This window comes from Heterocephalus glaber, unplaced genomic scaffold (assembly GCF_053883595.1).
Source record: "Heterocephalus glaber isolate CG9 unplaced genomic scaffold, H.glaber_assembly_v1.0 deba00001666, whole genome shotgun sequence".
In the NCBI taxonomy this organism is placed as follows: domain Eukaryota; kingdom Metazoa; phylum Chordata; class Mammalia; order Rodentia; family Bathyergidae; genus Heterocephalus; species Heterocephalus glaber.
This window is the reverse complement of record NW_028258406.1, coordinates 12,603,794-12,618,671: the sequence shown is the minus strand read 5'-3', so window position 1 is coordinate 12,618,671 and position 14,878 is coordinate 12,603,794. Positions and strand designations below refer to the sequence as shown.

The following is a 14,878-nucleotide window of genomic DNA, read 5'->3' as shown; positions in this document are numbered from 1 at the left end:
GAAGATCACCATCAATATAGGAGGGCAAGATCCAACTGCCTTGTGTTTAAGGTTTACCCTCGTAATCCAGGATGATCAAGTGTGCTTATAAGAAACAAGAACAGAAAACACACAGAGAGAAGTGAAGAAGGGCATGAAAGACAGAAGCAGAGATTGGAGTGAGGCAGCCACAAGCAAATTTTACAGCTACCAGAACCCTGAAGAGTCAAAGGACTCTCTAGAGGAAACATGGCCCAATCAATGCCTTGATTTTAGACTTCTGACTCCTGAACTGAGATAATGCAATTTTATACTATTTTAAGCCTCCAAGCTTATGGTGATTTGTTATGGCAGCCCCAGTGAAATAATTATTATGATAACAACTTTTCAGAGTGTCAGAGTCTTCCATAGAAGTTTCCAGAATCTACCCTGCAGAAGACCCCACCTGCCTGTCTGGCCCTTTCTGCCCAGACATCATGGGCACCTGGGATTTCATCTTACACTGGCAGGGGGGCTCCCTAATATCTTGATAGGAGAGGTACTACCAGTATTGCCATTCTCCTGAAGTCTGGCCCCACTTTTGGGGATCCTGCCAGTCTTCTTCCAGAGCTGAATCCCTGTTCATGATCTGTTGGCTATACATTAAAATCATATCTGTATTAGTAGCTCTCATGCCTGAATTCAGGTGTATTCTCACCCTCAAGTTGCAATCCTGTCCAGTTCCCAGGGATCAAACACTCCTTATTTGTACTACTGAACTCCCTTTGAGGGGACTTGCTTTTTAGATGAGTCACATATGTTAACAGCTTTGAAGAAAAGAGGAGAATGGAAGTTGTTCTAGCTTTCCCTGGTACATTGCTGATGTTCTCAGGAGCTTCTTTCTCCTGCTAACTGTATGTGTCAACTTGATTGGGTCAAAAGATGCCCAGATAGATGGTAAAATGTTATTTCTGGGTGTGGCTGTTGGGGTGCTTCTGGAAGAGATTGGTATTTGAATACTCTTATCAATGTAGGTGGGGATCATCCAATCCATAGAGGGTTTGGATAGAACCAAAGAAAAATGATGGAAGAGCTAATTCATACTCTCCTTGAACTGGCACATCTATCTTCTGTCTTAGACACAGAGATTGTTACAAATAAAACTCCTGGACAAAATGCAATAGTGGCATACCTCTACCAAGACAGTCTGTCAACAAGAAAGGCGAGAGGGGAGGGAATGGGAAATAACTAAAAAATAAAATATTTAAGTTATAAGAATAGAAAAGTGAAAGTATCATAAAAATGTTATTAATCAAAAGGATAGTTTTGTTTTATAGCTAAAACCTAACACTGTGTACATACTTTTTTATTATAAAAAGTGACACAAGGCTAAATCATAATAATGTGAATCAATAACTAATTAGCATTTATAAATGCAGCTACCAAGGAACATATTTCAATTTCATAGCAAGGAATCTGAATAATCAATTAACAAAGCCAAAAGTGAAGCAAATACATGCTTTGTGTGTCCCTCATGACACTATAAGCTAAAAGTAGGGTTTCCAGTTGAGTCAGTTGTATTGCCTAAAGTGGAAGGATAACCTGATGCCATTATCCTAAACCAAGTGAACACACAGGCACAGAAAGAGAGAGAGAACAAGGCATGAGATGCTCAGCTTTGGACCAAAGTCACTGAGGAATAGATCATCTCTGGGTATTTTTCAAGATGACTTAATGGAGGTGAATGAGGCACAAAGAGAGAAGGAAAGCAGAATACTAAACAAGAATTGCTGTACGTAGTGCTTTAGAAAGATATAAGGATACATGAGACTGTGTAGTTGTAAAAATTGATTTAAGACGACAGGTAACTTCAAATTTGGCATGCTCTCCTTCCTTCAGATTTGGCACGAGTTAAGATTAAAATGGAGTAGTTAAAATGAGCCAACAATTCAGTTTTCCAATGCACCCAGTATAAGTTGGTTTCCTGACATAATTGTGTCACACCGCAATGCATTTATTTAGCAGTGGCTGAGTGGTGCCATGTTCTGGTTCCATGTCAAATTCATCAGTCTCCTCATACCCTGAGAGCCACTAAAGAGACTAAATGGTCCTCCCAAATGAAAGTCAAGCATCAGAAGAAAAAAAGAAAACAAGCAAAGCAAAACCAAAATAAGGAAGGATTAAGTCACACAGAGAAAGGGGCTGGGGATTTAGCTCAGTGGTTTCACCTCGTGCCTCGCAAGCACACGGTCCCGAGTTTGATCCCTAGTACAAAAAAAAAAAAACCACACACAGAGAAAGACAGACATAGAAATAAAGGATGAACGAGAAGAAAAAGCAGATGTAAATAAGAAAAGAGGGTATTCCTTCCTGCATTTTAGACTCTACAACTTAGAACCTAGCAAGCCTTGAGTGTAACAAGAAAAGCCTCTTCCATACTTCCTGCCGTATCTAATCGCTACAGTTGTCTCCTTCAAGGGACAGGTTAATTTAGACGAACATTTTACTAAGTTATTATTGGAGAAAAACTTCTACAAACCCCTGACTAACCAGGTTGAAAACGTGTATAAAATTCACATTACAGCCTGGTTGGACGATCAAGGTCTTCTGCAGAGACTCTTGGCACCGCAGACTGCTGGCCACCTTGCTTCCCGTTTGGCTGACCTCAGAAGATCCTAGGTGCTTTATACTACTACACCTGGGGTTGTAGTTCATTTTTGAAAGATTGCAAGTTAATTGCCTCTAAGTAATAATCTTGTTAGTGGATAAGAATATTCACTTTTGAAGCTTTTTACTCCACTTCCTATCCAGCCTGATTTCATTTTTGGACTTCTGTGATTAAGATTGGGTTTAACAGCCTCCTCTGCACTTGGGCAGCAGCCCATACCATACCCTTCCTGGGCTGGTCCACAACGGAATGGAAACTTCCAATGGCTTGAGCAAGCACCTTAGCATCCACAATGCTTGGTGCAGTGCCTACCTAACACATGGTTCATGATTGGTGCTCAACAACTATAGAAGAAGCAAATGAACAGACACGTGTTTTCCTCTTTTAGAAATGACAGAATGATATTAAAAGTGCTGATAGCTGATGAGGCTATAACAAGATTCTGTGCCAATGGAAAGTGGAGAAACTCTTTTATTAAAGCTCATCAAAATTAATTTTTCCTTAAACCAAGAAGCAGCATTTAGGATCCCCAACACAAAATTCATAGTTTGCACCAGTCTACCTCAAATTTACTAACAGTTTTTAAAAATCATAGGTATAGTATTTTGTCCAATGATCGAATCCCACACCATCACAACTCTGCTGTTTATCATTTACAATTTCTTCTTTGTAACATTTGCTATTCCTTCTTTCCTTCTATCCTGACAAAACCATCAAGAAACATTTATCCACAAGTGGCAAGTGCCTTAAATGATGGCCCCCTGTGTTTTCCCCAGATACTTATTTTCTCCAATCTCCTTCACACAAGTAGCCAATCTGGGTTAGACAACTCACATACATTTTCATGAGAACAAATGTCCAGGCCACTGTTTATCCTTCTTTACCACGGTAAAAGAAAATATTTAGGTATTCCTCCAAGGGACATGTTTTTTTTTTCTTTTTTTCATGATGTAAACATAATATAAACCTTTCTGAGAATGTCTGCTTTCTATCTGACTACATCCTTGCATATAAATCCCTTGCAAATTTTTCAAACTCCAAGGTTCATTAATTTAATTGAATCTGTTCCTAGTTTTTAATTAAATCTGCATTTCTCCTAGTAACCTTCAGAAAAAAGATAGAAGCCACATTATCATATTGGAAAGAACAGGATCATAAAGCAAGACAGACATGAAAAGGAAGTACAAAATCACAAGATATGTTTCATATAAATTTATTTTTGTACCAAAAAAATTAACATTTAAAGGCAAAGTTTTTATTGTACAGTATAAAATAACTTCCACTAAATTAAAAAAATGGATATTTTTGCTAATAAATCACTAGTAAGTTTTCTATTTAAAAAAAATTTACAATTTGCAGCACTTGTAGAAAAAGACACCTGTTCAACCATTGCATAAATATTCTTGACAGATTTCAGTAGCCTATTATGTATCCTTTTTGGTAATGTCAGCTCTCTAAAGTCAATTAGTTTCTAAATTTGAAAGGCACCTGGTGACCAACATCCTGCTTGCTTTTCAAGGCATCTGTTTTAATGTTTTTTTACAGAGGCTTGACAAATCTGAAAATCTATTAAGTTAAAAAGAATGAAGAAATATACTACATTTGATATTAAGAAACAGTATTTCCCCTCCTTAGCTGCAAGTTTTCCCTAGGGAATTTACAAAGTGCACCAGTTAAATATGTCTGTACATTTAAAACATTAAATATGTTAACAGTGAGACATTATTAAATACTTTGAATCAAATAGTATAGCACAAATATAATTTACAATACTTTGCAAAGAAAACATTACATCTGAAATATAAATTTAGATATTATATAAAAATACATTTCTCTCCTCATCGGAAAAAGTATTTGTTTGCAGGTTCTAGCATGATGTAACAATTCAAAAGAACTTAACCCTTTAAATGGTCATTCATTTCCAATACAATGACACCCTCCACTTGAAGTGCATAGTGGTATATTACCATGGCTTAGATCCAGAAAATTAACCCCTCCAATGGCCCAGATATAGATTTTCCAAAGGGCAATCATACTTGCTCCAATCTGGTTTAATTCTAGGAATTCATTACAAAATTATAAAACCATTGTGTAACACATGATGAGTCCAACATCTCTCATTGATTGTAAATATGCATGTTCTCAACAAGCTCAAGAGTATGGATGAATTTTGTACCATTGTGGGACATGCCTCTTAGTAGTCTTAAACACCTATATACATCTTTCTTGGCTTGTTTAAAACAAAATTTCCAAACATCTAGGAAATACATGATAAGGCTCCATAAAACGGGTCTCAATCTATATCACGAACTTTAAAAGCCCCAAAGTACGTTGCATCTTGATCTGGATCAAGCAGGGAAGGATTGGATACCTCAATGCTTATTTCTTCACCAGATCGTAGTTTAAAAAATCCTCCAACATTTATGGAATAAAAATGAAATTCAGAATTCCCCAGCCAGTATTTGGTGCTTCCTCCTTTCATCAGAGTATGAGAACTTGGAATTTTGATGCTGGTTTTTGTGACATACACCATCAGCTGAAGATATTTCGTAGCTAAGCCTCCTGATGTTTCATGATGTCGAAAGCAAATGTTGGCATAAAGGTAATAAAAGCCATCTTGGTTAACCATTAGTTTTCCATTTCTCAAAGTCATATTGGATATCTTGGCCCAACCCCGGTCATGGTACCAAGAAGAGAGACTCACTTTGTGGGAACCTGTGGAGAGGAAAGGCATATGATTTAAAATTCACTCCTTCAATGAGAAGAATATTCTCACAATTCCACCAGCGTAGGTGAAAAAACAGCACAGTAGTCCTTTTTCCAAGGGAGAATAACTTCTTGGAATTCACTTTTTGTACATTCAGATGTGTTTACTGTGAGGCACATTTGAAGGTACAAAGACAAAAACTCTTCCTGCTCTTCAGGAAACTACAGTATACTAGGGATAAGAATTATATGGGTTCAGACAAAAAGCAAAGAGTACAAAAAAGACTGGTGCATATAATTGCTTCAAGGATTCAAAGGAGAGAGATTATTTCCACCTGGAGAGACCAAAAATGACTTTGTTGTATTGCTATTAAGCCTAAGAACCTAAAAAAAGGAATAGGATTCAGCCACACAGACAGAAGCAGAAAGGTCATTCTACATTGAAGGCAAATTAGCCAAAGCCAAATGAGACAAGAAAGCCAGAAACTAATAGAGGAAGAGACTTTCCATGCTTCATACGTCTCAACTTTCTCTTTTGTTTCATGGAGAGGAAAATGGAGGAGATGAAAACCTGGGTCAAAGTAACTTTGGGCAAATGGGCAACCTCCTAAACTCTATTTTTATCACCATCCACTCCAATACCTCATGTCTCCAGGTTCACACAGTTGAAAAACTATCCTCAGGCAAGCTCAAAAAGAAAATATTCTCAGCATTGCACTCTCCATCTTAACAGGTTCACACAATCCATTTTGACCAGAGTACAAAAAGAAAATCCTTCCCAAATGACCAAATTTTCCTTTAGTTTCTTCTCATTCCTAAAATGAGGTTACAACTGATCCTCATACTAATGCTTCTGGAACAGTGAAAGTTTCTAAAGGATATTCTAAATCTTCAGTGTGTCCAGTGCTTTTCATATTTCAGGTCTTTAGTGTATTTTACTAGATCTTTAAAAACTGATAACAAAGGGCTGGTCATATAGCTCAGTGGTATAGCACTTGGTATGGCATACAGGGGTACCTCAGTTCACGAACCTTATTCTTTCTATGATTCTAGCTGCAAACCGAGTTGGATGAGACCTGAATCAAATTCAATGGTTAGGTTCAATGTTGATATTATGGAGAAATTTGATTCAGTTCTTGTCCACTTCTGTTTGTGACCAGAATCATGGAGAAAATTGAGTTCACGAACCAAGGCACCAGCACCACTGTATGAGGCCTTGGTTCCAATCCATAGTATCACCACCACCAAACAACCAAAACAACAACAACAAAAAAAGAAAAAGACAACATGATACTACAAGACCCTATTCAGCACATCACTCCAGAATGCTTAACAGTCACCTAATCCATGGACAAAGCTAATGAAATTAAAGATGTTTCCTATTTCAAGTTATATATTGCTCCTTCTTACTCTACTGCTGTGCTGCATTCAATCTTTCATTTCATTCAATTAATCATCTTATGGTTATATCTTAACAGGAAGAAACGGAATGACTAAAATGAAGTCTACCCTTTAAATGGGATGGATCTGTTTATGTTAGAGCAACACGTGGCCAGTGCAGGGCAGAAAGGGATACAAAAGAGAGAGGGGAGAACACAGGAACTCTGAATTCCACTCCCATAGCTAGGCAAGTCATGTGGAAGAAGTGTCTTTATTCCCTGTGAAGCATCTCTCTCTCTCTCTCTCTCTCTCTCTCTCTCTCTCTCTCTCTCTCTCTCTCTCTCTTTCTTTCTCTCTCATCCATTCATTTACTCATGTTTTCATGGAATCATTCTGTCTCTGTCATAAAATACTGGTATGATGCTTTCTATGGACATTCATGATCCCCATGATTAAGAGTTATATCAAGCAGTGTAGCCTCATAATACCAGTTAACAGTGGAGAAAATCAGAAATAAGCATATAAAACATTTTAATTTTTGTATGTTGATATAACATGGCTGACATTCAGTAACAAGAAACTGCCAAGCAAAACCTGTACAACTTCAGGAGAGCTAGGCTCTGTGAGGGGACAGAAGAGGAAACAAAGAAGACTTGTATCAAATTTCAACACTCTGAGAAAAGGAAGAGCATTGCTGGTGAGGGAACTTTGATAGAGTGAACTGCATATGGCACCCACAGGAGAGCTGTGGGAAAGCTAAACAGTGTGACTAGAGGACACGTAAGTAAACAATGGTGCTAAAAAAGACAAGTAAAATATGCTGTGATAAGGTTGAAGGGGCAGAAGTGGCAGCAGGGTTTCCAACACCAACGAGCCATGCTGCTGGCCTCTTAAGTAGCCTCCACAGCCTCTCTCACCCTGTGCTATGGTCCCTGCTTTAGATATCAGCGAAGAGGCCTCTAATTATTTATCTTGAGTATCTCCTTAAAGAAAGTCCTATATTCTGACCCCACAAAATAGTTCTCAATGCATTTTATTCAAAAAGCTTTGGAAATGCACAAAATAACTATCCCTATAAGGCAGATTCTGCTATGTGATGTGTAGATTAACATAAAATAGAGCCCCCAAGTGAAAATGCAAAATTAAAGCCACCTTCCTGTGAAGAAGCATCCAATACTGGTCACCAATGGAGATCACTGGGCTCAAAGGATTGTTGGCCCAATTCTATTTTCTTAAACAGAAGCATACACTAACTCATTTCCCTGAGTCACAAACCCAATAACTGTCAGAAAATAACCAGGAGTTTTGCCTTGTTTTTTTGGCAATGATTTGATTCTAGGTGCCTGCAGAGAGAGCTTTATAACTAAAACATGCTTGCTATTGCCAAAGAGACTTTGGCACACAGTCTAATGCAATATTTATCATGTGCCATTTAAAGTGAACTGAAAAGATAAATGTAGGGTGCACACATAGCACGTACAGTGGTTGCATCAGTATTAATTTGATTGCCTTTGCTAACATGCAAAATAGTTTTCCACTTAGAGAAAATGCCATAAGGTGCACACAGACAAAGAGAGAAAATTTGTTTATGAAGCAAATATCTGGGATAGGATAGTTAGTTTAGAAAATTCTTCAAAAGCCCGAGAGTTGATTTCTCAATTTACATGTTTTCAATCAGAAAAAAACCCCTCCATAGCCCATGATGATAATGTCTCCAAAATCATTTACTAAAACTTGGACTATTTTTAACTCAAAAAAAGAAACTTGCCTTAAGTCATTTGTAAAACAAAGTGGATATGTATGGTCATTTAATGAAGCTCCAATAACAATAATAAATCTCACTCTCTGAGTGCTTGCCATAAGCCACCTTTCATACAAGAATGTTAGTACATGACCTACCTTAATCTTCACCATGCAAGCAGGCAGTATCACCATGCTCCTTTCAGACATGGTGAAGCCGAGGCACAGATTCCAGTAATCAGTACAAGACCACAGAGCCACAAAGTAGTACAGTGGCAGTCAGACTGTAGAGCCCCTGCCTTTAAACACTACACTAATCTACTTCTTACAGGAAAAGATAATATAAAAGCTTTAAATTATTTCCCTCCGAATAATCCAAGTTACCCCACAAACTTACTGCTTGTAGGGTAATGGAGAGCACATAAAGCTTAAATTTGAGAATTAACTAGAGTGGAATTCAACTTGTAATAATGCCACCACTGTGACCTTGGACAAATGATAAACTATAGGAACCTTTGTTTCCGCATCTGCAAAATGTGAATAACTACCTAGAGATAATAAATACACATCAAAATGCCTAATCCATAATAGACATTCAATAAGTAGCATCATAATGACAATAATGTTCAGTCATCACTCTATCCTAACTATTTGTTGTAATTTTTCGGATCCTCACCTAGCCTGAGGTGATAACCAGCAGGGCTATCTAATATAGTAAATGACACATTAAAATGGCTACAGACCCAGAGCTCTGTGTTCTCTTGTTCTCAAAAGGTGATCAGGTCTCTACTGAACTAAATCCTTACCCACAGGAAGTGATAAGCGGCTGGAGAAGAGGGACGATGTTTCATTTTCCAGAGAACTACTGTCTTTTAAAGATCATTCTGCTGAGCCTCTACCTGGAATTCAGCAGGAGATGGCTTAGTATATGACTACCTAGATAAACTCATCCACCTCAGAGGTCAGTGGTGGGGAAATGTCCACGTTCTTGTGTCCCCTTAACTGGCAGTCATTTCAAATACGTACCCACTCTGTTGATCTGAAAATGAATTCAGTGGTTTCAAGATTGAGAATCACTGTTTCCAAGATGTGTATCAACTGAAGACTGATGATCTTTCTTCTTCTGGTTTAGATGTAAGAGCTCTCAAAAATTCCAGTAACAGGGTGAAAAGAGGTTTGAGTTTTTAAATGGACTGCTAAGTGACTTGAAATATTTTTGAGGCTAGTTACAAATAGAACTCACCTGATGGCATGTTGGTGGCATTAATAGTGAGGTGAGCAAAAGGCTGAGTTTCCAGCTTGCCTCTCTTGGCCAGATCAAACCATGAACCTTCCAACGTAGCTAGAAACAAGAGACAAACCACATTAGCCCAAAGACTTGTGACCCATGGGGTTTCAAATATTCATACAGATTCATAATTACCTTTCTCTGCTCTGAGGTGTTGTGACCCAACAATATGTTGTAATTCCTAAAATAAAAAGAAGAAATAATTTCATTTATGAAGTCATTCCTCTGTAAAGCAGTAAGAATATTTAGGTATCTTACATAGGTAGTAAATTAATCCTTTTCCTGCAAAAGATGAGGGAAGTGAAGAGGCAGTGAAATTACTGGATGTTCTAGTCAGCTATCAAAGGAAGTTCACCCCAAAGAATTGGGTATTGATGTGCTTAAAAAGTCAACCACATACATACCACGAAACAAAACCTCTGGACAATCAGAGGAAATAAAAGAATAGGTAAATTATGAAACATGAAATAATTGAATATAATTAAAAATTTGTAGCAGGTACACAAATAGAAATGAAGTTAACGAGGAAAGTAACAATTAGACAGAATATATGACTCTTCTAAATCTTCAGGGAGGTGGTTTTTATGTCTCTTTCATTAGTGAATTCTGTTATAACACTGAAGCTCAGCCCAGAGGAAAGAGAATGATGCCTAGCTCCCAGTGGTTAAATTTTTTTTACTTTAAAGTCACAGTGTATTTAAACTACTATATGGGAGTGTAAGAGCTTTTAGAGTACCAATAATTAACTTAAAATATTGCTGCAAATAGAGGTCTAAAAGCACAAGCCAGAAAAAGAATGAACATGAGTACATAGAGTGTAGGTAATTGCATATCTCAATTTGAGCCTGAGGATGGAGGTTCCAAAAAGTACCACACCCACACATTACCTGACATTAAGTGAACCATCATGAGACATAATAAAGTGGAGTGTCTGAAAGCCCAAGGTTTCACCCTGGTTCAAATCCTTGCATAAACCCAGAATATTAACAGCACTTCTATCAGAGAGTGGTTAAGAAGATTAAATAAGATAATGCAGGTAGGCACTTAGCTGAGTGCCCAGTAAATTCAGATATCTAGATACTAGAAACATTGGAAAGATTCCTAATTTCTCTGTTACTAGGACAACCATTCATGCTAACCATCCACTCCATATAGACCATATAGCTTAAATTCTTTGAGTGTCTGGAGAGGACAGTTATGAAATCAGTTAAACAGACAAATAGACAGACAGACAGACAGGTAGATGTAGATAGATGTAATAACATAATTTTAACCATTAAGAGCTTGAAAGGTTCCGGAGATAACATTTGTTCTTTTTTCTGCCTTCAAGACTCCTAAGAGAGATGAGATTCTATTCTATTTTTAATGACCCCTGGAGGACACAGCACAGTTACCTATTCCGAAGTCCTAAAGTCACAATGTGGCTGACTTCTCAAGAAACCTTAGGGGCTTATCCAAAGTCACCTTCTGCCCTGTCCAGACCTAGGGCACTGAACAGCCCTGGGAGAACCACTCTCAGGATATTCTAGGCAAATCATGGTTCCTTTGGCACTGAACAATGCATTGGTCCTTCTAGGCTTCATTCTCTTCCCTTTCTCCTGCTCACATCCAGTCTTCCAAGTGTTTCCTCAAGACCTCTGGATTCTCGATGGTGCCCCAATTTCTAAAACTTTCTGATTTGGGTTCCCCTGTAATATATATATTATTATGTGTAACTTTATATGTTTATATATATATATACAATTTATCTTAATCCATTGTGTATACACCATGACACATTTATATGTACACAATGTATCTTTACCTGATTACTAGCCTCAAAGATTGGAATAGGAACCTTGGAGACAGTAATTCAATGATTTGAAGCTACCTTCTCATTCTCTCTGCAGCTCTTATCTGCCTCACCATCAGAGGAGAGAGGGTGGAGTGGAGAAGGAAGCTTACCTAAGTGTGGCATCTGCTTCATATCCCCATTTCGTGATTTTCTATACAAGCACCTTTATTATCTAGAAAAGCAAGGAAAGTGCTTTTATCCTGGTCAGTGATTCTCAAACCTGAATGTGCATGATAACCTTCAGGAGGGCCAGACCAGAGTTTCTGATCCCAGAGATCTGAGCTGGGACCAAGAATTGCATTTCTAACAGGGAAGCTGGTGCTGCTGGCCTGGGAACTCATTTCAGAATGGCAGTTTCTTTGGCATCTGCAAAAATTCACAGATGGGCAAATGAAGGCATTATCTTGAAGCTTGAGGTGCAGGCCAAAGCAGCAGGAGGTTCCAGCCACTATTAAATGGGCAGGGGAAGTCTGCTCACTCTCACCTGGGAATGAACCTTGCTTGCCCATTTAATCAGTGGATTTGAGGTCAGAGCTGCCTAGCACCCATTTAGTTACAAGAAAATTTGATAAGCAGCACCTCTCAGGAGCACTTTCAGTGCTTTCTGTAAGGAAAGGGAAGAAGAGCATCAAGCTCTTGAATTAAATCTCTTGTTAGGGACCATAAGAAATGCTCTGATGTTCTAACCCTCAAGTATCCAAGAACTGCAATTCCTCTCAGAAATTCTAAAGGAACATTTCAATATAAAAAAGAAGAACTGACATTTTGTCTACAACCTCAGGTTATCAAAAAAATGTATCCCAATATGTGTATCTCTAGCCCAACTTTTCGAACTTTAAAGTCACTGATACATATATGAAATCATAAATATAACATTCTTCTAAGACTATCTTTTTAGGGTCTCTTTGGATTTGGGGACTATAAATGATTCTTTTGTGGGCAGAACTTGATGCACCCCAGTAGGGAATCTGACTGCACTTAGGGTGAAGCTTTGGGGCAGCCTTGGTCCTACCTCCAGCCAATGTAATTCAATGACTCTGATACTAACTTGATATTTTTAAAAAGATGTTCCTGGGTGATTCAGATATGCAGCAGGTTACTGAGAAACATTACTGCTATTGGGTGTTCCTGTGAATGTTGGTGACGCCTCCATTTAGTCAAAAGTTTATTATATTCTCACAAGTTATATTTCTATGCCATGTATTGAAAAGTAAATACCCTTTTATATTTGTAGCCAAGAAAGTGTTTTTCTTGTATCATCTTACTTGGCTTTTATGAGAATCACAGCCTGAGCAACTCATTTTTCAGACTGAGAAACGGAGGCAAAAAGAGAACACTGACTCACATAATAAAGCTGAGACTTGCACCCCTGCCTTTCAGAGCTACTTCCACATCTTTAAAAGGTACCATCATCAAATATGCTCTCAAGAACTGCGAGAAAACAATCCATGGTCTATCTAATAATTCTTAGAGTTGGTTCCCTCCCTGAAGAAGCAACTCTGAAAAGGAGGCACACCTTGATAGGCATCTGACTTCTAGGGAACTAGGGATCTGACAAAAAGAACTTAAAGACCAGGAAATATGATCTCAGATTTCCCCGAGTGTTCCAAACAAAACTGGCTCAGAACTGGCTAAGACATGTTCTGGCTTCACTGGTGAATCCCCCAAACTAAGGCCTATAGGCCCATAGGACAAGGAGTAGTGTGCCTACCAAGAGGACTCTACAGAGCCCACTGCACTGAGCAGAGCCCTGCTGCTGTGTAATTTCCTCAACATTCAGATACTTTGCTATGCATATCCCAAGCACAGCTCTTACTCGAATGTCTCAATATTTTTCATTGTTGAGATTATAGAAACCCTTCTGAAGGGAGACCCAGTTTTCACACCAACTGACAATTCCATTTATTTCCTAAGCTTCACATTTACATTGATTTTCATCCACATTTGTCTTCTACCTCTCTCAAGTTAATTAGAGCATTTTAAAATCTGTAGAGTTCTTTATTCCCAAATCTTATCATTTAGGCACTGCTTCTGGTTTCTTTGAATTCAGAAAGTTCTGATAATCTAATATAGGGGAAAACACTACAAAGAGCATCCTAACTCCTTTCTTCTAAACAAATTATTGAGATGAAAGAGAGCTTTAGATTTTTTATATGTTTTTTTTTCTTATTTTAAAACAACTATACATTAATAAAAACCAGTTAGTCAACTATGGATAAACATATAGAGCAATCATATTACCTACATTACCAGAATACCTGGATTTGCATAAAGAAGTGCAGGTGGCTTTTACACATCTCCCAGTAAACAGTTTGAAGCAGCAGCCAGAAGCAGTGTTCAGTGGGAGGAAGCTGGACAAAAGCACTCCCTGCCTTCTTCTGGCAACCAGCCACTGTGGAATTATCTTCAAGAGAACCTAATGTTCTGTCCCCAGGAACATTAGAAATCTGCCTTCTCAAAATACATCTATTTACCACCTGACACGTGCACAGGGCAAAAAGAATTGCCTCTTGGCTTTTATAAACTACGATCATTATCTACAATAAATTACTAAGAAAATTCACACGAATGAAAGAAGAATTTGCTTATGATCAAACTATAACGAGCAGCCTTTTCAGCAAATTCATTTGCTTGTATATAAGAACAATTTAGGCCTAAATCATAATAACTTCCTTTAACCCTTCAAAATAGGGCGAAAAAGGAAAACTCAACTTCTGGAGGCAACCAAAGAAATAGCTACCAATTCTAGGATAAAATAAACGCTCGGACACACTGCCATCTAGTGGACATTGCCCAAATGACACCACCTCAACCAGGCTTTGTAGATTTTAAACTGTCTAAAAACAGAAACGAGGAAGTTTCACAACATTTAAAAGACCTTTTCATTGTGGGATCTTTCTATTTAGACTGCGTTAACTTTTTATCTTGGCTGTCAGGGCATATTTGAACAGACAGGAAAACAACCAATATGATTTCTTCTTCTTTTTTTATCTCAATTTCCATTTTAGCTTACAGAGAAAAGTGTTGGGATTTCACAATTTCTCCTCCAGGAAACAAAGTACACAAAAGATCAATGTGATTGTGTAACTGTGGTCTCTGGCACTGCCTTTCTTCAACTCAACATCCAAGAAGCACAATTCCCAAGAGCATGATAAGGAAAACACTCCAGTCTTAGCACCCAGCTCCCTGCAGACCTTTGAACATCTTTTAAAATGTTTTAGGATCTTTTCCCAAACATAAGGAGAAGGGAGTCATCCCAAAACTGGCTGTCTTGATAAGCTGGGCCTGCTTATGGGAAGATGTA

General features: G+C 38.0%; 1 protein-coding gene across 1 annotated transcript in view; it reads right to left on the bottom strand.

The window, feature by feature from the left end:
- Positions 1-3,832: 3,832 nt before the first annotated feature.
- Positions 3,833-14,878, bottom strand: part of Tnfsf11 (TNF superfamily member 11) — a 29,023-nt gene continuing 17,977 nt past the window's right edge. Inside the window, exons 3-5 of the mRNA XM_004844249.3 lie at positions 9,876-9,921; positions 9,696-9,794; positions 3,833-5,341 (exon numbers count right to left, since the gene is read on the bottom strand). Coding sequence (XP_004844306.1) covers positions 4,920-5,341; positions 9,696-9,794; positions 9,876-9,921 — 567 coding nt within the window. The 3' untranslated portion in view covers positions 3,833-4,919. The remainder of the gene's footprint in view (positions 5,342-9,695; positions 9,795-9,875; positions 9,922-14,878) is intronic.